Genomic DNA, 25,066 nt, shown 5'->3' on the forward strand with positions numbered 1-25,066 from the left:
GAATGGATGCAAAGTTTTCAGACTTGAAAATGTGTTGCACTAGTCCTCATATTTTCCAAATCTTATAGTCAGTTTTATTGTGTTTATATGCAGGACTGGAACTTCCTCAGCCTATGTTACTAGCAAACTAAAATCAAGCACATTTTCCTGCAACATAAAACATAAGGCTACCAAAAGTTTTGTGGTCAAGTATTGTGGTTTAGCCGATATGGGAAACAATTTTAATTTTCCTGGGTGTGTTTTCTGTATAAGCCACGCCTGTCTACTGTCTAGAGAGGGGGTTAGGAACTGTACTTCTCTTCTGCTTTTGACTGTTCCAGAAAGTAAACAAAACTCCAGCTGGAATTTATGTAGTCTTTTCTGGAGAATGTGTGGCACAAAGAATGTGTCTTTTAAAAGCAGCTCACTAAGCTGCAAGTGGGAAGGGAAGTGTGATGAGGGTACATGTATACATAGCTATAGAAAATCCTGGTTTCTGAGTGTTGTGAAACTGCTGTCCTGGGAAAGATCTTGCTGAAATTCTGTCCTTTTTTCTCAGATGACCGTTTCCCTGATTACAGCAAGGTGGAATTAGTGTTTTCAGGAACTCCAGAGAAAATTCAAGGTGAGCATAGAGAACCAAAAATATACTTAATTTGAAATGAAATTATATTGAAATACTTATTAAATTATTTTTTCTTCTTTTATTCCACTTCTCTTGTAAAAAATCTGAAATTTTACTTTTTCATTAAAATATATTAGTTACTGGTTTAAATTTGAAAAAGTTAATAAAGACTCTGCATTTATATCAGCATAGAAGTCACCAGATTTTATTTTAAAGCTATACCAGAACACGTGCTACAACTAGTAGAAAACATTTGGTGTATCTGTATGGAACATAGATAGTAGGTGGTTTGGCTCAGCATAAGTGACAGCAGTGGCCTGTCCCATAACCTTTTTTGGATGTTGTCATAATTATGTTTGCAGTGTTGAAGTTTGGACTGTTTCAGTTTAGCATAAAGAGATACAGCTATAGTTTTCTTGGAAATGCTTCTGCTTTGGAGTTGGCTTGTAGGATATTCTACATGCTTCCAAAATTCTGTTTCAGAATGTTTAAGATTCTCACTTGCAGTAAGAATTTAAGATTATGCAGATCATTGCAGTTTAATTCTGTTAATGAATGTGTTCTCAGTCATTTTATGGCTTCCTAAAAAATATGGATTCTGCCTGAAACTGATTTAGTACAATAGTATATAATCCCTATATTTGTGGTTAATGCTTAGTTTTGCACCATACAGTGCTTAATATAAATACCAGAGATTAATGTGACCTTGCGTTAATTCTCTAAATCTGTGACTAACAAGTCTTGTGCCAGCTAATGCTTCCTTATTTACTTATATTAGTGATTAATATGTACTAGTAGAGATCTTAGTTTTGAGAACAAGGATCATGTATCAGAACAAAGAATGATAAGAGAAGTACATTATGACATCACCACGTGTTTGAAATACTCTAAAAGAGAAAAGATTAATCAGAAAATCTGGAACCATATCCAAATAAGTCCACAGAAATAATTAGCATATATGCATGTATTCAGGAAATGTGATGAGTATGTATTTGTTTCAGGAATATAACCTTAAGTTACTGGGGGTATGTACTTTGAGGAGAAATCCCCATGCAGCAAGCGCTGCTAGTAATGTTGGCTTTCTAACCTATTGATTGATTGGAGAGTTTATTTCCTGATTTTCAGTGACACCTTGAAATACTTATTTACAATTTCTGCAAAATGAGTTTTCCCCATCTGAAAATATTATTGAGTTACAGAATGACTACAGGGTATGTCTAGTCCATCCTCCGGCTGAAACCACATTCATTTGTGAGATCAGACCACTTTGCCTAGAGCTTTGTCCAGTCAAATCATGAAAAACTTCAAGGACAGAGACATCACAGCCTCAGTGGGTGGGCTATTTAAATGTCTGACTGTCCTCACTGTGGATTTTTTTTTTTCCTTATGTTGACTTTAAATTTATCTAGATTCAAATTTTCCCTGTTTTTTTTCCTTCTGCCTTGCCCCAGCCTGGCTGTCTTCTCTATGGCCTTCAGGAGACTGCTGTCAGCTCCTTGTCAAGACCATCCCACCTCCATCCACCACCATCCCACCTCCAGACTGAAGAAGCCCTGACCCCTCAGCCTTTCCTCACAGGGAAAGTCTTTCAGTCCTGACCACCTTGGTCATACTCCCCTGAATTTGCTTCAATTTATTCATATAATTCTTGTATTCTGTAGTTTGAAACTGGACACAATGTTCTAGAACATTAAATTATTGCAATATTTTTAAGAAAGAATGCAGTTGCCAAGAATATAAGATCCCTGAATATTTAATAATATAGTACATATAATCGGCCTTGTGACAAATGTCGTCACAGAAACTCTCTACAGATGGCTTTTTCCAGGCTGCACATAAAGGTACAGGACCATAGCATTTTGTAATTGTAAATATTTTTGTTTTAAAAGTCATAGTATGTGCATAATACTGTTGCTTTAGAAACTTTACAGTAGGAATTGCTTTGTAGAGACAGCCAAAGGTTTGATAACTAAGGATTTATTTTTTCCCTAATCTAGACAGAAGAGAAAAGAGAGTCTGTTTGATTTGTGTCAGTATCAAAGCCAAGTTCAGTGTCATGAATTCTTGATGCCTGTGCTTTCCTTTTGAATCACTGCACTATGCCTAAGTTTTTCACTGTATCCATTTAAAACCTGAACGTTATTTAATGCCTTGTTAAGGGCACAGTAACATGGGTTACTGCTGAAAATTCCAGGTATGTTCAGCAAAGCATACTTAAATGCAGCAAAACACATTGAAAGCCAGCTTCTGCAGAGCTGCCACCTTGGGGGAACTGGAAGTGGCATGAAGTCACAGTTTTCAGCTCTCCCTGTTTATCCTTAGTGACAAATTGCTCTCGTATAAAAATGATAATCTGAATGAATCAGAATGAAATCTGTAACAAAGTCTAATTTTATCATTCCTTTAGAACCATCTCCTTATAGATACTCATGGTTTCATTTGCAAAAGCTCTTTATCATGTCTGACACTCTAGGGCTAGGTGGATCATCTGTTTTAGTTGTGTTTAGGGACTGATCCAAGTTATCAGCCTACATAATAATCATAAACCTCAAGATAAATTTCTCTGAATGATAAATTAAGCTTTTTTTAAAAAAATGTTTTATTTAACCTTTCTTCCCCTCTTTCTGCTTCTTACATTTCAGAATAGGGTGTTGCCATTCAAGGAGCAAACATCTGTCAGAACGTACATGCAAACATCTGTGTATGTATATAATTACATATGTGACTGATAATTTTTGGTCTCAAACACATGTTTTATTTTAGGATGTGAACACCTTCAGAATGATCATGGAGTAATAGTTGATTACAATACATCAGACCCACTAATACGCTGGGATTCCTATGAAAATATGAGCCCTGATGGGGAAGGTGAGTAATTTTGTCATATTAGACCTGGGCAAAACCTTTTGTAACTGTTCTAGTGTGTTTGAAGGGAGAAAGGAGACCTCATTTACTTGAAGCTAATGTGCCACTTTACTGATGTGTGAAATAGCTGTCTACCCTTCCCTATTTAGCATTAGTGGCTCTAATTTAGGAAAGAAAGCTGTTGTAGTTAAGGGAGATCCCCGTCAATACACAGAATGAACTGAGACACAGCTGTTTGATACAGCTTTATTACTTGTAAATTTACCTAGCAAAGTTTTTTCTTTGTTCAAAGGTTTCTAGTTGGAATTCTAATATAGAATTTTAAAAACAACAAAATTGTATGGTGAGTTTGTAGCTTTTGGTTACTGTGTTATCTGGAGTATTTCAGAACATGCACTAGGCTGTTAATAAACAAACAGTAAATAATGTGCCTATTTTCATATCTCCCTTTGTAAATGTACCTGTTTTCAGGTTTTTTAGATTATTTTTTTTCTGTAATCAGATGTCATTTACAAAAGATGAAAACCTTCAGTAGCTGCCTTCAGATTCTGACTCCAGTGTGAATACTCTCCTGATGATTTGCTTGAGTGAATGCTGTGTTTTTAATGGATGTGGTTTTCATGTAAGGACTCAGAATATTACACCTGTGGCTGCACACCTCAGTGCACATGCAAGCCTGACTTGTCGCAAGTAAAAATGTGAGATAAGGTATTGAATAGACGCCAAAGTTCTTGTTTTTACAAATTGCCTGTTATCAGATGAGAGACACATGAAGCTATGATACTTAATTAGCTGCTCTCTAGGTTCAGTTTTAATTGATTTTTATAATCTGGATTTAGCATTGACCATCTAATGACCACATCAGTGAGGGCAGAAGCTTACTGAGAACTTGACCTTTTTCCACTGGCTCACTCTTGTAATAAAGAGAATTTCCTAATGCACAGCAGACTCCAGTCTGCAGAAAACTGGGGGAATAGAGAAACAGTCATTGCATGCAGCAGATAGACCACTCCATAGGGAGTCATCAGAGTTGGATGAGACTGTGCAGTGTATTTTAGAAGGAGTAATGTCAGAGAAACTGAATCTTGACTGGAAGTGGTGTCTTAATTCCTTCCCATGATATTTCCATGTAATTTATGATTCCTTTCCCCTCCTCCCCCTGCCATCCTTTCCCCCTTCCTTTGCATGTATCTGGCCCTCAACAAGCAATGCATTGATGCCAAATATTTTTTAATTGCTGAGATTGATTGGCTAGATGGATTTGACCTTTCCATCCTCATGCATTGCATTGTAGGTAACTACAGCAGTACAGGAAGTTGAAAGCAGAGATAAACATGCAGGCAGCACTCTGTTGCAAGATACAGAACTGTATGCTGCTCATGTCTTCAATAAGAGTTGGTCAGAGACCATTTACAACTAGCATGTTTGCCTGCTGTTCAGAAGTCATGTGTGCTATTTAATTGATTTTTATATCTAATTTGTTTGCAGGGTACCTTTAAAATTACCTGAGATAGAACAGAAATAGGATGTGATAGCACAGATATTGAGAATTTCATTGTACATCTGCAAAAAACCCACTTGAATTTAAGCTAGAAAATATACCACAAGAATAGATTAATTTATTTACTCTTTTCTTAAGTAAATATTTATGAGGCAGACTGTTGCCCTGTGATATTCAATAAGGGAATTGCAGGCAGAGCAATGTCTCTGCATAGTCTGGGCAAAAGATCTTGGGGAGCACATACAGAGGTGACAGCTGTATTTTTCTCTTAAGGATGGGGTCTTTACTTAACACAAGTTGGAGCTTAGTCTGCTGTTCAAGGTAAATATATTGCCATTGGGTCATCTTCTGTGTAAGATTTACCAGGACAAGCTTCTCTTTATGGTTTGTGCAGATGTTTAGTGTTGTGCTTGTGCATTAAAAATGTGTATTGCATCCTAGTTTTCACTACAGGTGAGAGATCACTAAGAGGAGATGCTGATCTCACATCCAGAATGTGATCAAAGTCAAAAACCTTAGAATATGAGGCCTTTAGCTCTAACCCTAAAGTCTGAGAATCTTTTCTGTACTTCAGAAAATATTAAGGTGCAATACATGGTACATTTGAAAGTTCATAACAGTGGTGGTATGTTTAAGGTGTAGGGAAGTCTCATACAGAGCGCCTTTTTCAGTTCTACTTTACATTAAGTTAAACCCTTAGCCTTATGTAGGAGCTGGTCTTCATGGTTTTACTTGTACCTGTTTTCCTACAGGAATTTTGGAAGGAATAGTATGAGTTGTTACTGTGACAGATGATTCTTGTATTACAGTTATACATCTTTTTGTTAATTTCAAAAAATGTGGGCCTATGGAATTTCTTACTGAGGTGGTCAGGAAGGCTACAGCAGAGCCTTGTGAACATGAGTTGTTTTGTAGGTATATGTGCATGGAATGTGTATTTCCAGGCTGCTGTGTTTAAATAGAAATTAGAAGTGAATAAGAGAGTAGTATCTCTTTTGATATAGTATAATTATTTGGCTTTATTACCAAAGGTACAAAAGATAGGAAGACATGATTAAAGAAAAATATCCCCAAAGGCTCTTGATTTACAGGTATGACACTGTATTACAGATATAAGCAATTGCCTTTAAAATTATGTTGAACCCTTTATTAATAAGATTGTGTACATAGATGTTGAATATAGCCAGGCTATGGACAGTTTGCTATCTGAATTTAGTTCCTTATCTTTCATTCTTAATATTCTTAAGGAATTTTGACAATTGGAAAGCAATAAATTATTTGCATTTCTTCTTATACTGTTTATTTTCAGATCCCTTGGGAAGTGGTCCTCCATAACAGATGAAAAATTATATTAAGTTCCTAATTTTCAATTTAAATCAGATATCCTCCTCCATGAGCAGTACATTAGCACAGAAACTTCTGTTACACTGATTTAAAAGTATGCAGTTAAGTGTAGTATTTGGAACCAGAAGAATCGGATCTGCCTATGCCATGTAGAAGTCTGACATCATTGCCATTGCTTTTCCTGTGGCTTTGAAGCCTGGAAAGACTTCTTGTGATAGAAAGGAACAGAAATTACTCTTATATTTTTCTTTAATTTTTGCAAAAAAGTTGTTCATTTGCTGCAAAATAGCAAGATACCTGTGGCCACACATGTATTATCTTCCAAAATCTCTCTCTAATATGAAATGACAAATAGTATTGAAAAATCTCCTCCCACCCCAAATCAGAGGGATTGAGGTAAATGGTAAAGGTTTGACTTTTGTTGACTTTTGTCTTTTGTTGAGGAGTTCATTTTTAGTTCACAGCAATGATTTCCAGGATTATTACTTAGTGTAGTGCACAATAGATACTGTTCTTAATTACTTCCCTCCTGTTGAAAATGCAAGTCTTTTTTGAATAGGAACTATCAGTTTATGTGAAACCTGCCAGTGGATCCTGGTAAAAGCCTGGGCTCTGAAATGTTCTGAAAATGAAATCAGATTTAAAAAAAGAGATTAAAATAAAAAGATATTAAAATAATATATATTGCTAAAGAACATAAACTCGTTTTAATAGAAAATGTGAATTATTGGAAGAACAGATGAATGCTACTCTTCCTTTTGCACTGTCTGACTGCTTTATCTCAGGTCTGTTCTAAGTATCCTAATAGCACTCTAAAATTATTCTAGGGAGAGAATGCCGTTTGTGTGTGTGGTATTCAGTTGCTTGAGATACAGGATTTTCAGTTCTTTTTTAAATAAAGAAAACCAGTAAATTCAAAGTTCATTGTTGGCCAAAATAGTATTTGTTTTGGTTCAACTGAATTCAGTGAATTGGCAACAGAAATGCACATGATTCTTGTTCAGTGTTCCATTTTAAGACATTTCATGTACTTTAACAACTGCTAAATCCCTCTGCAATCTTTTGTCTTCCAGCACTATAGTCTGTGGAAAGAGAATCACGTGTGCATGTTAGAATTGCTTAAAATGACAAATGAAAGACTTTGATTTAGTCTTTACACAGCAGATACTTGAGTTTCTTTCTGAACAAAGCCTTGCTCTGTGTTTCCCAACCAAGTACCTTTGCTTGCTCAGTGGTGCTAGACAGAACAGAAACAGCTTTGGTAAAAAAATTATCTTTTAAATCCAAATAAGGTAGGGCTGAGTGAATCCAAATTCCTATATCTCAAGAGTGTTACTTTCCAAGTTTTCTGTTCTTTTGTAACTAATCAACAACAATCAGTTAAAATTTGCCAAATATTTATAAACTACTTTGCTCCTGCTTTTTTCCTTCTCACAAAGGAAAGTATCTGAGAGGTGTCTCCATGTACACAATAAATGTTTCCATGGAGGCAATAAATAACCAACATTCTGGTATGCAGCCGTGTCATGTGATGAGATGTTTGACTTTTACTGAGATTTTTTTTCTCCTCTTCAAGGTAAAGTAAATAGCTATTCAGTAGGGAGGTGCCCTCTTATGTTGTTAAACACTTGTTTTTCCTGAGGGCCCCTTCAGTATTGCAAAACTCAAAAGTTGAGGCAAAACTGCTTGGTTTTGGTACCTTAGCAGGAATGCAGATGACTAACAAATAAAACAGCAACTTTGATGCCATTTCTGTTGAGTGAAGCTGAAGAACAAATTCCTAGTGGATAAATGGTAATTTCAGTTTTTAGTCACCAGTTGGATGCAGTATTCTTTGAGACAAAGAGAAGTTTGGTAGAAGATAGGGATAAAAAGGTTTCCTCTAATAATTCCCTTCTATTTGACAGTAAAAGTAGAGAAGCCTATAGAAGGTAGACAAATTTACACTATAAAATGCTGCCAGCTTGAAACAGTATCTGAAACATTGTGGAGTGTCTGCTTTTAATTGATTTTTCTCTGAGAAAACTTAATTCTTTTATTTCTTGAAGTTTTGTATGTTCTTTTCTTTAACAGATACAATTTAAATTAGTTAGTCCACTTAATCATGAAGCTGACAAAGAGAAAAATTAATATAAAATGGTTTCTTTCATATATTAGAAACATTGAATGTGAACAGGATTACAAGGTTTCATTTCTATGAGTGCATCAATAGGCAATTCTCTTTTACCTTCTTCATTAATACAGCATTAATTGTAACAGTACTGTGGCCTCACAGTATGTTAGGGAGTAAATATAATTTCACACATGTTTTCAAGATTGTGCTTGATAAGCTAAGATTGATCTGGAATGTATTTTCTCTGGACTCATACTTTGGAGATTTGGAATCTTTGGTTGTGTTTGATTTTGGGGTTTTTTTGTTGCCAAAAAGAAAATGATTGTAATATTTTTCATAGGTCAGATAGGAGCCAATAGTTATGTGCAGCCAGGAGCCAGACTTTCAAAGGATTTACTGATTCAAAGTTACTTTTTTGTCTCTTTTAGGAATATGTCATAAGATATACTGAACACTTCATTGAAGGTCTTGAGTATTTGCTTAAGTGCTAAGCTGAGCTCCAGAACTTGGCCTGTCCAGTTCTGTTGAAAATTAGTTTTTTCCTTTTATCCAAACAGTGTCTGTATATAAGACAGTGTCTGAATTGAGAAATTATGTGCATTTTACTTAGTGCCCTGAGACAGTGATTTTGCTAAGTACCATTTGTCAGTTCTGCTGAGTTTAAACTTAGCTCAGATAAAAAGAGAATTTCTCCCAAAATGCTAAGGGCCAAAGAGTAGTTATACCTAACCTAAATATTGAAAGTCTTATGCTTGAAAACAAGAAGAGATTAGAACCATGGTTCTCTAGGCCCCTGGATTTTTTCCATGAGCCTCCTGCCTCCCATTACCTGTACTTCCACTTCTGGGAACGCTTCACTCCACACCCTTTGGTATCAGTATTTTTAACAGTGCACAGGTTTATCTGAAGCACAGGTTGCACTTGTCAAATACTTACAAGGTACTGCAGAGCAAATTTTTTGCTTTCAAAAGAAAAAATGCATTTTACTGTCCAATTTGTTTCTGTCCTGTCTCAGTTATAGACAGTGTTGTTACCCCAAGGATTTATTCACTAGCCCTTTGTCAAAAGCTTTCATTACACTTCTAAACCCAAAGACCATAGGGTGAAATTTGGGTGGTTTAATAAATATTAATGTAGTTGATGAAACATTTAAATATTCTCTGCAGTTCTACTTTCATAAGACTATGCAAAAGACCTCTCTCTTCAGCACAGCAGATACAGAAGCTAGATTCCTAGAAACTAGAAGGAATCTAGCATGTGTGACTGTGACTAGCATTAACTTAGGTGCCACGTAACACTGCTTTTTTAACCAAGTTTATCTTTTCCCAGCTTATGTTTTTTTCAGCAGGTTTGTATTTATCTTTTAGCATGTGCCTGTTTCTTAGTCATGTCAGCAATATTCTATGGTTGTTAATACTGTTAATTTAAACACTAATGCTCAAATCAGTATCTCTTCCCATGTACAAATACGACAGAAGAAGCCTCCTCACCCATTCTTACAACCTGTTTAATGGACCAGGTTGAATAAAAAGTTGCAAGAGGTGATGTCTTAAAAGATTTTAGCCTTATGTTTTTCAAATCCTGTACTGCATTAATGCATAACTCTAAACTCCATATAAAGTATTAGCTACTATCTACACATTTTGATCAGACCAAACAATTCCTCTAGGCCTGAAACTCAAGGACACCCTACAGCCTCAGGCCCCGAATAGTATAAAGAAAAGTGAATTGGTGGGGAGCAAACTGGGGGGATATGACTTTATTACCTGAAGCTGTAATTGGAGGATTAACCCCTGATATGTAAATAGACCAAACATATCTGTCTGAAAAACTCGAGACCATTCTCCATTTTAGGTGTAGCCCCTTGAGGAGGCTTTGTCTGCCCTTAATGTACCTGAAAGCCCTTCAGTAAATATATCCGCTTTTATTCTTTGAACTTTGTCTGGCCTCTGTTTCTAAGTAAGCTTGAAAAAGGCATCAGAGGCAAGCCTCTGCCACGGGTGTTTTCCTTCCCTGCACCTGTTTCCTGAACAACTCTTCCTCCTTTTTTTCAAGGCAATAGGGCATCTCACCTGTTTAGCTTCATTAACCAAGGAAAAATAACCTTCTTGATGTTATAGGTATTGGATATATTTTAACACTTTACTTGCCCGAGAGTACAATTAGCATGGCAGCATCAGAGATTAAATGTGTAAGGAAGAAACAATCCAAAAGGCCTTATTACAAGATAGGATTTGGTTCTTAAGACCAGAAAGAGAAGCAATTAAATCTGTGTCTGCACCAAAGCATGCATACACTGAACTGCCTTATGTGTCATATATATGTGAGTGTTTACTCTAGTAAACAAATGAAATGTGATTAGAGGGCATTATCAGCCATGATGCCCTTTGTACACAATGTAAGAGGTCATAGAATCATTGCATGTGAATGAATGAACTTGAGTTAAGACACCAAATTCATTATGATTGCCAAATGACAGAGACTTCTTCTCTGGGAAAACTTACAGAACAAGAGACGGGTTTTTTAAGCCACCATGTAGGTAGCAATAGCAGTCCTTTTCTGGTGAATCCTGAAGTAATCATATTCTGATTTGAGGTAATTTCTACCCTTTCACTGGTCTTCTAACATCATGTACCTTTCCTTTTTTGGTTAGACTTGTTTCCAGTGATTCTCTTGCTCCTGCATGGTGGTTTCAGCTGGCCACTGCAACACTCCTTTTATAAGATACTTTGTGATGTTGACACTTATCTTCCCATTGGCAAGCATGTTCTGTTGATTAGAAAGGCCTTATGAGGTTCTGGGTACAGCTTATTCAAAATGTGATTTTTGTTACGAAGGTGCTTTGGTCAGGAAGGCTTGATTCTATGACAAGTGCTGGTTTTTGAAGGAGGGCTCTTTCAGCAAATTTGTCATGCTGGGATTTATTTGGACTATCCTGTAACAGTCAATTTTTTTCAGTTTCTGGGACACTGGTTAATTAAACAGTATGTATTAAGTTTCTGCCATTGAATACTTACTGGAGAATTAAGGACTTTTCCCAGAAAGGTTTCTGCAGGAAGCATCTTCTGCAAATAGTGATATATAGAGAGGTTTTTTTATTCCATTGCGTGTGTTTCCAAGATGGTTTTAGTACATAATACAACCACCTCATATATGTGCTGAAGGGTTTTTCCTTGACTTTGGAAAAAAACATAATAAAAGACTAGCCATCCTGAGTCCTACAGCTTTGGATTTTAATGTCTGAATTTTGAAAAGGTGCCTGTTTTATTCAGTAGCCTGCACAGTGAAGCTTAATACTCTGTGTTTTTTTAGCACTGTAGACCACTGGCACTTCTGATAGTAAATTGTGGTTAAATAAATTCCTTCAAACCAGGAGATTATATTTTTTAAATGACAGAACAATTTTAGCTGTACAAATAACATGAACAGTCTTTAATGTAGTCAGCTCTAGTGCTTTGTTTGTATTTTAATGGTAAGGGAAGCTTTGCTAGAGATAGTACAATTTGTTATCCATGTATTGATCCCAGAAAGCTGTCCTGGGCACCTCTATTCCTGCTCTGGCAGTTTCACTTGTTAAGTGTTAAATATTTGTCTGTGATTCCTTTTGTTTAAGGCTTAAGTTCATTGCAAAGTTTTCCTGGACATCAGAAATCTTTGGATCAGACTGCTAGGCAATAAGAGGAAAGTGAGAGACAGGATAGACTGCAGGTCTACCTGCATATTTATCGTATCTCCTCTAGGTTCTGCATTCAAACGTGGGCACAATCCAAATGCTGAAGAAGAGCACTAGTTCAAACTCCTTGCAGACTGAATAGATGGAGGCAACTTTAAGTAAGCAGAGGGAAATTTTTTTGTCAGAACCCAATCCTCTTTCTTACTGTGGACGTACTCTCTCCAGCTGTGAAAGTAAAAGTTGTGTTACTACAGCTCTTTTTATTGTTTATGTTTTCTCTGTTCTTGGAGTACCAGGTGGAAGGATCTGTATCTGAAGTTTCTGAGATGGCCCAGAGCAGTGAGCTCTCTCTCAAGTAGTATGGGCTAGATACTGTTTTTCTCTATATTTTTTGAAGCTTGAGGAATGTTATCTAAACTATTACCCATTTAAAGAACTTGCTAAACTTCTGAAGCTTATCCAGAGTTTTCTTTGTCAGGATATTCCCCGTGTTCCTTTCAGTAAATACACATAAAATATTCTTTGTATGAAGAACTTTTGATCTTAAGTCATTTAGGTACAGTATACGTTTTCCACCAAATATATATAATTTGTTATGTTACAAATATAACAAACATATGCTTATGTTGAGCGTGTATAGACCATCTTCAAATTTATTTTACAAGAAATAAATACTATAATTATTATCGTATAAGGTTACCCAATATTGCTTCTACTTATTACTCTATTACTTGAAAATAAATGACAAGTCTTTTGAGTCTCAGTGCAAAATCCTTTAACTTCAATTAGTGAGCTAGAAAATCAAAGAGCACTGCTAAAACGTATGTGTGCTTGAATTCCTTTTTTGATATGTGTACTTGTTTAGAAACACCTGAAGATCAATTTATTGTTCCATAGAGTGGTGGAGCAGTTTTATTACGAATGGCAATACTATATGTTCCATACTTAAAAAAATTAGTAAATTCATTATCTTGAACTTTTAGACATCCACTTTAAGCCTTTCACTGTGGTTCTGTACAGTTTTCAGCAACCATTTAGAGCCATCAGTGTTTTCCTGCTGCTTTATATTTGAGGAACATAATTAATTTTTGCTGAAAGCCTGGCAGTATAGTAAGAGAAATGCCATGACTCATGTTTTGTGTGCTGTTTCACCTGTTAGAAAAATTAATCGTGACTTCTGAACATCACCATTTGGAGTATGAACTTGCTAATTATTGAAGTGTTCCAGAAGATGGGCTTTGTTTTTGATAGGAACAAAGGGAGATAGTTTCACGTAATTTAGTGGCTTTGAAATATGCTTAAACTTTACTTAGTGTTTTGTACTTGTGACAGTGTTTCTGTACTGTGATGTTATGTTGTTCTTTTGCTGGTTATCCAAGCATAAGGTACTTCAAGTTAAGTCTTTGCTTAAAGTAACTGAGAAAATTTTGCAGAAGTAGAATCAAAATGACACAGTAGCTTCTGTGTATTGGATGACAGTTTTAAATGTATTGGTATATTCTTTGTACTTTGGATCATGAAACAAGTAGTATTTTCTGTTGATCTGTTGAGGTGGGCAAACGGGGGATGATAAATTACAGTAGTATTCTAAGGATGAACCTGTGCTAGCTGACTCTGTCTGTGTTCCATATTCGCTGAACAGCAGCCAGCCTCTGGTCTAGAGTTTTTTTCCTAGGTAGTACTTTGTGAAGCAGTTTTTTCCTGCTCCAGTGTACTTATAAAAACATTAAAGTACAGATGAGATCCTTTTGACTGGGAAATATATCTTAACCTTTGCAGAGATAAAGTTTCTGTGGGGTCTGGGATGTCCTCTTTTCTGCTTCTCAAAATATATTAAATATTTTGATAATTTAATTATTTAATAATTTAACATAATACTTAATTATTTAATAATTAAATAATCTCAAAGGTTTAAGGACTTCATGTGATCTTCTTGTGTTCTTCTTGTTAGCATTTTGCTAACAATAATCCCATCAGATTTTTTTCCTTTCAGTGTTCACTTTTTGTTTTTGTGATAACATGCCTTGTTTTCTTCAGCCTCCTTTATTTTTCTGTTGTACTCAGGGATGTGAGAAACCTAGTAAACCAAACAGTTTCCTGATGACTTAGGTACTGCTCCCTCATGTTGGAGAACTAGTTTTGTTTAAAATGCAATGTGTATATGAATATCAGGCTTGTTTGGGTCAGGTTAAGGAAAAAAGTGATAGATGACTTCTTTCCTTTCTCTTAAAATTCTGTTACCTTCAAATAATAATTATCTAAAACCTCTTTAAAAACATACTAAAGGATTGACAGATTAATATTTATGAACCAGAAATTGATCTCACAGCCTTGTGTACCAATTTACAAAATCAGGACCTACTTTTTATGTCACAGTTTGAGACCTGCACTAAATGCAGTTCTAGGTCTCCAAACTGTAGAAAGCACCACAGCTGGGCCATACCAGGTTCTAAGATGACAGGTATTTGAAAACCATATATTTTCCCCCAAATTTTTGATCAGTTCATTGCGATTGGTTCATTTGCATGACCCTTCTCTGCCACTCTGTACCAGTCCAGGTATCATCTGTACATGCAACAGTCAGCATAAAACCTTTGAAGAGGTGTATATTGTAGCCTTGTTTACAAAATTTAAATCTGTATCTGAAGTGATACCTAGTAATCCAGTTGACCTCAGATATGGGAATGTGCACATAGCCAGAAGTACCTAGTACTGCAAAAGGTGATGCATCCCAGGAAGCCTGGTACTGATAACAGAAGACGCAAAAATGGTTGAGTGATATGGTTAGAGAACATCTTTCTAAACACCTCCATGGATAGGTTTAACCAGTGGTTATCCCAAAGCATTCTTGTGATGGAGCACCACCAAGAACACTGTATTGTTCTATATCTAGAACAATAAAATTTGAGCAGCATGGTGATCTGTCTGAATGAATCTGTTTCAGGTAAGCTTATCCACAGGATAAGTTAATTTATGCAGTGATGCTGTTATGTTGTCTGTATTTCTTCTGGTAGTCTAGCTAAGTGCAGGCATTAGTGTTGCGCCTCAGTCTATACTCAAGTATGCTCGGTGTTAAATGTCCAGAATCACTGCCATGTACATGCAGTTCAGGCTTATGAAAGAGCAAAAGAGGCCTGTAATTGAAGCAAGGAAGAGAGCTGGGATTTTTTTACTCACAAAGAACCAAAATGCAGTGAGATTAAAACTAAATTTGCATCTTAAGTGAGACTCATCAGTTTGCACTAGGAGTTTTTAATATACTTCTTTCTTTTCATATCTTTGAGGCAAATGTGGGATGTTTCCAATTTAACAGCAATTCTGCATCATCCCAAAGGAGGGAGACACTTCTCTGGTTCTGGAAAAGTACTGCCAGCATGCCTTGTGTTGTGTGCTTTGTGTCTTTTATCAGAGTCCTGACTTGTTTCATGTGCAACCATTTAGTGATTTGCAAGAACAGCAACATTTGAACCAAAAAGCATGTGCTTTCTGAATTAGGTTTAAACTTAACTTTTAAATCCTACATAAACAATGAACAGGTAGATATATTTTGGGGATGCAAGAATCACTTTTATCCTTTGTTCAACTGAGAAGTCATTAAAGTGCTGACAGTCCCTGAAACAAAAAATGAACATTGTCCAGGGGCACAGTGGTCTGGTAGTGATGTATGTGTACATTTGGAGTAACATTTAGAACAAAAGGTTGTGGGCTGCTCTGTGGTGAAATACGGCTGTTACTAAAGGAGGAACTAACAGCTTCATTTCCCTTAGTTTGAGGTGATTCATTCCAGAGACAGAGAAGGTAAATCCCAGATCTGGGAGCTTGAGAGCAGCAGCTGCTAGATAAAAATAAGTGTTACTGCTACAGGATTTCCAGAAAGCTTTTCCTGCCTGAGAATTCCAGTAATGCACAAATTCTTGAAGATATGGATGATTGTCTAGCCTGATTGGTCAGTGCAGGAGAACAACTTTTTCTAGCAGCTGTTTATTTTGGCAAGAATTATGTCAGTGATCTAGAAACTGAAATTCACTCATCTTTGGATATTGAAACAAACTGTGAAAAGAACCACTGTAAGGAAATAGCTTGTAGACTGAATTACCTTTTCAGCCAATATGTTTCCACTTTTCCTTGGCTGCCGTAGTTCAGATTTCATTGAACATGATTGCCTTCTCCAGCTCCTCCCTTTTGTTTACATTTTCATTTGCTTTTTCTGGCTGATACAAGTCTCGTGATTCTTTAGCAAGACTGCCTACCTCCAGGAGCAGAAACAGTGACTGCAGCTCACACAGTAGGAGTAGAGATATTTCTGGCCTTTTTAAGCTTGAGGATTTGCCCTAACTTTGGTTTTCCTATGTGCAGAGTTTTGCTTAGGAAATTTAGTTGATGTAAACAAGCCAGTGATTGACTGTTGCAGAAAATTCCTTGTCATGCCTAGTAAAGAGGTAAGTAGCTTTGTTTTGGTTCAAGAGCTGGAAATACAAACCACATATATTTCTCTATGGATTTTGTAGGACTTACACAGGAAAAGTTTGTAAGGAATGAAGGCCTGTCTTTGTTAGAGAGGGAGAAAGGAAAAGACAAGCACACATAAAAAGATTTAACTTCAAAAGAATGCAGCTCAGGACTTGTCCAGGTTTGCCTGAAGGTAAAAGTATTTATTTATGAGGTTGATAAAAGATAATCCAGATCTTCTGTAATGTTTCCTGCTGCAACATGAACAAGGGTACAGTTTGAAAAAGTTTGTGTATTTGCAATCATCTTTTTGTTCAGGTGGACTGGATCAGAACAGCTCTTGCTGAATTTGTGGTGCATGAGTTTACCTAGCTGGCTTTCATTTGTGTATGTTTTCCCAAGTGATGAATGGACAGCGGGTAGCTGTGGGGACAAGTCAAAGGCTTAGAGACTGAAATATTTTTAACTCACAAGCCTGCCTTTGGGTATTTGGATTTCAAGGAAAGGAGTGCCAGGAAAACACAGACTTGGAAGGATGTCACTAAATTTGGTATGTGTTAGTATTTGGTATATGCTACTAATTTTTAAATAAGTTGCTCTTTGTGTATCAGGTAGAGGAGTGAAAATACACACATAACCTTTGCTCTGAGATTTTCAGTTACAAGAGTCCCTGATACTGGGTGTGTGTGTGTGTGTGTGTGTAATTCAGATTCAGCATGGGAATGTTGTTGGGCTTCAGCCTGGGCAGTTTGGAGAGTTGGAACAGCTCGTGGGAAGAGTGGTCAGGTTGAAAGTGGGTCCCTTGGGTTTAGTTAAATTCTATTATTAATTAGGTCACCTCTCTTGTGATCTTGTTTTTTGACAGCTGTGTTACTCTTGCATTTTAAAGTGTTGCCTCCTTGGAAAAAATGGTAGCAGGGATTGGGTTGTGCATGGAGATGAGGTATTGAATTTATAAGGCCTCTGCAGTACCATTACTTAGCAAAGTGTAAAGAATGAAATGTTGCACTGCTGTTACCTTTCCTCATTTTCTTTTGTCAAAACTGTTTCCTTCCTATATGCATAACTTTACTTTTACAATTAAGTTGGTTTATTACCTTTTTTGGGAAACACATGGATGAAGACCGGGGTAAAGTGAAGTCCAAAAGTCTTAGTGCAGAGGTATTCTAAAATTATGTTTAAGAAAAAGGTAGAATAGGAAATAAAGATATTATATAATAGAAGAACAACTACAAACCCTTGTATTTTGTGATTTATAGTATTGGAATAGTTCATTTGTCCTAGTTTTATGAACAAACAAACCACATATGTATATAGCTTTTATATATATATGGTTGTATATATTTATAGTTTTAATATATATTATTTATAGTTTAATAAGTGCAAGGTACTGCACCTAGTTGGAGCATCTCTAAATATCAGTATGAGCTAGGTGATGAACAGATCAAGAGCAGTGCTGCTGAGAAGGATTTAGGGGAGCTGGTCATTAAGAGGCTGGGCATGACCCAGCAACACGCTCTTGCAGCCCAGAAAGCCACATATATCCTGGGCTGTATCAAATGCAGTGTGGGCAGCAGTGTGAGGGAGGTGATTCACCCCACCTGCAGTGCTGCATACAGCTCTGGGGTCCCCAGCACAGGAAGCGAGACCAGAGGAGGCCACAAAGTTGGTTGGAAGAATGAATGAATTTCCTTATCTCCTGTGAGGAAAGGCTGAGAGAATTGGGTTTGTTCAGTCTGGAAATGAAAAAGGAAAAAAAGGGGTGACCTAACTGCAGCCTTCCAGTACCTGAAGGGAGCCCACAAGAAGGATGGAGAGAGGTTATTTACAAGACCATGTAGTGACAGGTCAGGCTTTAAACTGAAAGAGAAGAGACTTAGATGAGATAATAAGGCATAAATAGAGGGTGGAGAGACACTGGAACAGGCTGCACAGAAAAGTTGTGGATGCCCCATCCCTGGAAGTGCTCAAGGCCAGGCTGGATGGGGCTCTGAGCAAACTGGTGTAGTGAAAAGTGTCCCTGCCCATGGCAGGGGGTTGGAACTAGATGATGTTTAAGGTTCTTTGCAACCCAAACCATTCTATGATATATTCTGTGATGATAGTTAAAAACTCCAAATTAATCTAAGAATGCTTTCCTTCAAATATGCAAATTAGAAAATAATTTTGTCACATGCAATAAGCATTTTATTTTCACTACTAAAAGCTGAAAATTTAAATATCCAGACTCCTCAGGAACGGCTAGATTTTTGTTTAGCTATGAGTTTCATTCTTTCTTACCTGTTTATAATGCAGAGTGGTATTTTTTGTTTCCTAAAAAGGTGGCTATCTATTAGAGCAAATTGTCTAGTTCCAAGTAAATTGTTTTGACCTACAATCACAGCTGTTTTCTTGTGATATGTAATAATATTATATTGGTATTGAAATTTAGAGCCAAAAATCAGTAGGTCCCAAATTCTTCTATTCTCATTTCATTTGTAGACGCATAATATGGCTCCTCAAGTTCTAGTGTAAATATCAAAAGTAATGTCTGTCAGGCTCACCATCCTACTTGTGATCAATGAGACTTCTTTTTGGGAAGCCATAATTTCACGAGATTGCTTTAGGGATTTTTGAAACTTGGTAGTGGACCAGACTTTCAGCACTGATGTCCTTCTTCCTAAAATGGTGTCCTGGCACAGATGTGGGGTGACCCAGCCCGAGGACTGGCTCAGGCTTTGTGCTGCTAACAGGGTTTGCAAAATTTACTCCGAAACAGTTTCTGATTGTGAAATTTAGCTTTTTGAGTTGTTATCTTCGTGAGCCCAGAAAAACCTATCTGATACAACCTCTGATCAAGTGAGGCCTCCATCCTGAGCAAAAGCCACCAGGCAAAGAAGAACCTGGCTTGGGTGCTCTGACTTTTTAAAGAAACCCTGGCAACCCCCAGCCCTGTTTCCAGCCGCATAGCTGGGTCTTAAGGAGACAATAACAATCTTGGGCACAGATAGATATGGAATACAATAAAATTTTGGTTACCCAGGAGAGATATTTCTTAACTTACTTAAAAGCTATCTGAGAATCCTGAAGTCATTTAAGGCTAAGGCTTGTACTAACACGTAAATGCAGTACTTAATTTTCTGTTTGTGAGTTTTGCTGTTCTGTTTGGTTTTTTTTCTAAATGAAATTTTAAGTAAGCTGTATTCGTGTCTCTTCTTCAGAGTGGAAGCTGTACGATTCACAGCTAGAAGACCCCCAAATATTTGGGGTTGCCTGTCATTTCAAGCAAGATGCAGAATAAATTTGAAAATTTTGTATTAGTGGAGGAAGTACTGGACAGGGTTATCTCTGAATCTTACATAGCGCACACATGCAAGACCCTTGGATCAGTAGTCTGCTGTCAGTGTGTGTCTTGTCTGTACTTCTGACACTGTGCTTGGATGGTACTGTGTGATGGTGCTGGGAGGGCTAAGGGAGGGAGATACACAAAGGTTTTCCATGGCTGTACTTGAGAATTTGACAGTTGTTTTGTACTTACCATTTCTTCAAGGAGAACCAAATCTGCATGCTAGAATGTTTGATCTTGTGTGAGGTATTGTACTGGGTCTGACTGAGCTGGAGTTAATTTTCCCTTAGCAGCCCTCACAGTGCTGTGCTTTGCATTGGTAGCTGGAAAGGAGTTGACAACACACCAGTGTTTTGTCTGCTGCTGAGCAGCACTGGCACAGCACTGGTGCTGTCTCTTTAACAATTCTCTCATCCCCTCCTCCTGTCAAGTGGGCTGGGAGAGGACACAGCTAGGCTAAAGTAGCTGACTCAAATTAATCAAAGGGGTATTCCATACCATATGATGTCAGTTCAGATATAAAAGCTAAGGCAGGGAAGAGGAATGGAGGCCTTTGTTATTTTACAGTGTTTGCCTACTGGAGCAACTGTTCCAGTGTGTTGTGCTGAAGTCCTGCTTTCTGGGAAGTGGCTGAACATTACTCTCTGCTGGGAAGTAGAGACCCTCTTTGCTTATGTGTGCAAACTTCAGTTATTTTCTTGCTTTAATAAACTGCCTTATCTCAACCTTTTCCCTCTTATTTTTCTCTCTGGTGTCCTGCTGGGAAGGGAGCTGATAGAGTGGCTTGGTGGGCACCTGGCATGAGAGCCAAGGTCAATCCACTACAGTATTTAGGCTGACAGCATTTTTACAGCATAGAGCCTAGTTTTGAGTAACAGAACAGTCAGACAGGAAGACTTTGTAATAGTTTAAGTGTTCTAGTTCTCTGTTTATTTCACTGCATTCCAGTTCAGACCTATAACTTTTTCAAGTCTATATTGTATCAGGATATACAACTATTCCAAACAAAGCAGGTTTTTGTATCATTTTCTAGTTTTTAAACTCAAAACCAAGCATACAATAAGAAAGCCCACCTAATAGTTACTCCTAGTTCTGGTTAATTTTTTGTTTTTTAAAAAATTCTGCAATTTATTGTGGTAATTGTATCTAAATACTTCCACATGAAACACCAAGTATGCTTCGTAGTCCTAGAAGGCAGTGAGAGTTTATGAGAAATCACAGCATGAAAGAGCCGAGAAACTGTCTTTTGGCTGTGTTTTTGATACATCTTTTTTCATAAATACTGTTTTAAAATATCTGTATACATTCAGCCTCATGCATAGCAGCCCTTTTCACCATGCAATTTGCACATCAAAGTTGATCCACATAGAAATTTTGCATCAAGGGGGGTTGCTTCCCTTTTTGCTTAGTTTGATAACTTCTTCTGAAAAGGAATATTTTGGTGTTTTGCATATGCTGTTTTTAAAAATCGACATCAGACAAATAATAGTTCCTAGTCCTTAGAAAGAAGATTGTCCTTTAGTTTAGCTGAAATCTGTTAACACTATATATAACCTTTAGGATGCAGGTCTTTTAATGGATGGAACCATGTCAGTGTGTCTCATAATGAAAACTTTTTCCAACCAGACTACTTTTCTTGCCGTTATAAAAACAAATGAATTTGTTACCATTGTGAGTACAATTTCTGCATAATGCTTTTTCTAAATGGGTATTGCCTGAAAAAGTTTCCTAATTTGGAAGTTCATGATCATGATGCCATTTTACATACATTTTAAAAATGTGTGGTAGAGTTAATAGTTGAAATGCATTGGGCTCTCCATGGGGCATTTGATTCTGAACTACTCCAGATACAGCTGATGGTTACCTTTGAGAAAAGTCTGCCTGTTCCTAAATTGTAATGGTTTAATTTTCTTAATCTCATTCTCAGACTTGAGTAGGAAAAGTTTTTCAGAAATATATGCTTAATATAAATATTCTGGTAAATGAATGTAAAGTCCTTTGAAAGTGGAACTACTTACTTTACTTACTTGGCTTTACAGACACTAGACATATTTATTCATCAAGCTTTTCTTGAGAGATAGAATTGTGCTCGTTTTCAGCACTGGATAAAAATCAGTAGCCATACTTCAACCTCATGTTGGTCTAACCTGTGTAATGTGTTAGGTGTGATGGGTTAGATGGGAATAAGGCAAATATAGTTACTTCTGTGGAGGCTTCCACTTAAGTTTATTAGTCGTTTTTTGAAACAAAAATACAACATGCATTTCAGATCCTCCATATATGTAGAAATGTCATACTCTTAACATTTACTTTGCCTTCATTTGTGAAGAGTCTTTATGTATATTCCAAGGACTGTAGTTCTGATTAAAATCTTGTCTTTTCCTTGTACTACCAAGAAAAGGAGAAAATGATTCTTTGTAGTATAGTCAGGCCATCAAGTAAAAATGGGTGAAGTCATAATTACATAGTATATGTATTAAAGGCAAGTATTGCTGGTAGGTTTCTACCATTCTTGCTCTGAATGGAATACCTGAAATAGTAGAATGGAATATCTGAATAGTAGCTACCTCTAAAATTTCTAGTGCTGTAATAGTGGAATTCTTTAAACTAGTATGAAGAGTTTGTGGAGCCACAAGCATGGACTCAAAATAGCATAAAAAGAGAGGATTTTATTTGATCTTGAGCTACAAATGGCATACTGCATTTCCATCAAGAAAAGTGTTGTAAAATCAAAGAAGATAATGTCACTGGTGTTTGCTGTTGGTATAAAGTCGATTCAGTTTTGCAGAAACTATGCCATTACTGTTAACAATACTTGTGGCACAACACTAGTCAAAGCTCTTGTGTGATGCCTTGTTCTTATCTCTCCTCTTCCTTTTTATATCTCCACAGTGCTGCATACCCAAGGTCCCATTGATGGCAGTCTGTATGCAAAAGTGAGAAAGAAGAGCTCTTCAGACAGCAACATCCCTGGTGTTCCTCAGGGTGTTCATGTTACAGGCAGTCCTGATCACAGTGATCATACCCTGTCTGTCAGTAGTGATTCAGGACACTCCACAGCTTCCATCAGAACTGACAAGACTGAGGAACGCCTTGTACCAGGAGTTAAACGGGGCCTGAGCCCACAAGAGAAGGCGGAACTGGACCAGCTACTTAGTGGCTTTGGTCTAGAGGATTCTGTCAGCACCACCAAGGATATGACTGATGCTCAAAGCAAGTACAATGCTACTCGCCACATAGTGCCAGCTCAAATTCACATGAATGAAGTCACCAAAATGAAGGACAGGGAGACTGATATTCTGGATGATGAAATGCCTAATCATGACCTTCACAGTGTGGACAGCATTGGGACTTTGTCTTCCTCAGAAGGGCAGCACTCCACCCACCTAGGGAACTTCAGTTGCCACAAGAGCAGTCAGAACTCACTTCTTTCAGATGGCTTTGGAAGTAATGCTGGGGAAGAGCATCACAATGCTTTTGCTGCAGACCTGGGAATTGGTGTGGATTCCCTCTATGAGAGATCATTTGGAAGCGCTGAGCCAAAGTCAACTGAGCAACTGCAACAGAATCCTTCTCTCTCACCCCACCCACAAACCTATGGCCCAAGTAACTACTCTACTCAGACTTGGGTGCGCCAGCAGCAGATGGTCACTGCTCACCAATATGGTTTTGCCCCAGAGAATGAAATCCGGGTTGGCATTCATAACACCGTGGAGAATTTGGGCAGTGTCCAGAGCCAGTCCCAGGTCCCAGATGCCCCAACACGTGGCTCTAGCAGCAGAGATGCTGTCCAGAGAGGGCTAGGAAGCATGCTGGGTGCTGCAGAAGCTGAAGAACATGCAAGTGCTGACAGTTTTAAGTCAAGGTCAATGCCTCAGAGGAACACAAATGGCCTGGATCTAGGACAAAATGCTGGGGACTTGCCAGCTTCTCCAACTTTGGATATTGATCAGTCCATTGAACAATTGAACAGGCTGATCTTGGAGTTAGACCCTACATTTGAACCTATCCCAACCCGCATTAACACTCTCACCAGTGACAGAAATCAAGTGAATGGCTTCAGCAGCCTTGATGCACACATGGAAGAGCTTAACAGTAGTTCTGGCTTCCATGACAAAATAGAGGTCACAAAGAGGAATCCCTCCGGGCATGGTAAGCTGTAATACTTTCTGAAGATAATACTCTTTCTAGCACATGTGTGTTCATTATATGGTACAGCAGGACCCTCAGGTCATTACTTAAAAACTTTTACAATGATTAACAAGGGATTATTTATGATGCCCTCTTTACATAATCATCCAAGATATGGAATAAAATTTATGTAAGATAAGTGAGTTTTGCAGGTACTTGCCTTTTTGCTTGAAAAAAGTACTGTTCAGCAAGTTCTTAACTATTATAGATCATCTGTTGGGATTTTTTTCTGCTGTGAATTTAAGTTGTAAGGGAGCAGAATTTGTACATTGAGACATTTTTAGAAGACATTAGTGGTGTGTGTTTTTCATGATTACTATTCCATTTAAATTCGAAAAATGGCAACAACTTTATCTTCAAATATAGTGTAATGGTGCTGGCATTAAATTTTTATGCAATGTTTTCACAAATAATTTGCCAGTAAATTATTTTAAGACATGCTCTTTTGGAAAGTTTTCTGTTTAAAAATTTACAAGTCACAGTGCTTGTTTGTTATCTCTGACTCTGAAATGATTACAGCTGGTAGAATTAAATACACAACACTTGCTGACTATGTTGCCTAAGTAATTCTACTAGAACTAACAGCTTTGCAAAAGGATGAGTAGTCTGCTTCTGGCTAAGTCCACTAAACCTGTTATTAATGGTCTACCTAAAATTTGAGACAAATAAGATCTTGCCTGTCCTGTCATGTTTGAAAATTTTATGTGGTCTAATTTCTCCAGCAAAACCCTTGCCTCCCTTTCTCCACTTCCATCTTCATCTTCTTCTTGTTTCCAGTCATGGTGCAATGAAAGACTGGTTTGTGTCCCCAGGATTTGATTGAGTATTAGCCAGCATGACAGAAGATGGGTCCATGTCCTCACTGGACACAAATGAGTTGCTTCAGCTCAAGCCCAGTAGGATATGCTAAACCATTCAATGGTGAATGTGCCTAACTAGTGTGTGGTGCCTGTTCATGGGCACACCTGTGTGATCCAGGATGGTGATTCTTGTAGGGAAGG

At 37.4% G+C, this 25,066-nt stretch overlaps 1 protein-coding gene across 6 annotated transcripts in view; it reads left to right on the plus strand.

The window, feature by feature from the left end:
• TNS3 (tensin 3) overlaps positions 1 to 25,066 on the plus strand; it is a 168,773-nt gene that overhangs the window by 91,193 nt on the left and 52,514 nt on the right. For all 6 annotated transcript variants that reach the window (XM_058831211.1, XM_058831212.1, XM_058831209.1 and 3 more), the window contains 3 exons: positions 539 to 604; positions 3,368 to 3,472; positions 22,767 to 24,026. In XM_058831211.1, coding sequence (XP_058687194.1) covers positions 539 to 604; positions 3,368 to 3,472; positions 22,767 to 24,026 — 1,431 coding nt within the window. The remainder of the gene's footprint in view (positions 1 to 538; positions 605 to 3,367; positions 3,473 to 22,766; positions 24,027 to 25,066) is intronic.

Source organism: Poecile atricapillus, chromosome 2, assembly GCF_030490865.1.
Source record: "Poecile atricapillus isolate bPoeAtr1 chromosome 2, bPoeAtr1.hap1, whole genome shotgun sequence".
NCBI lineage: Eukaryota > Metazoa > Chordata > Aves > Passeriformes > Paridae > Poecile > Poecile atricapillus.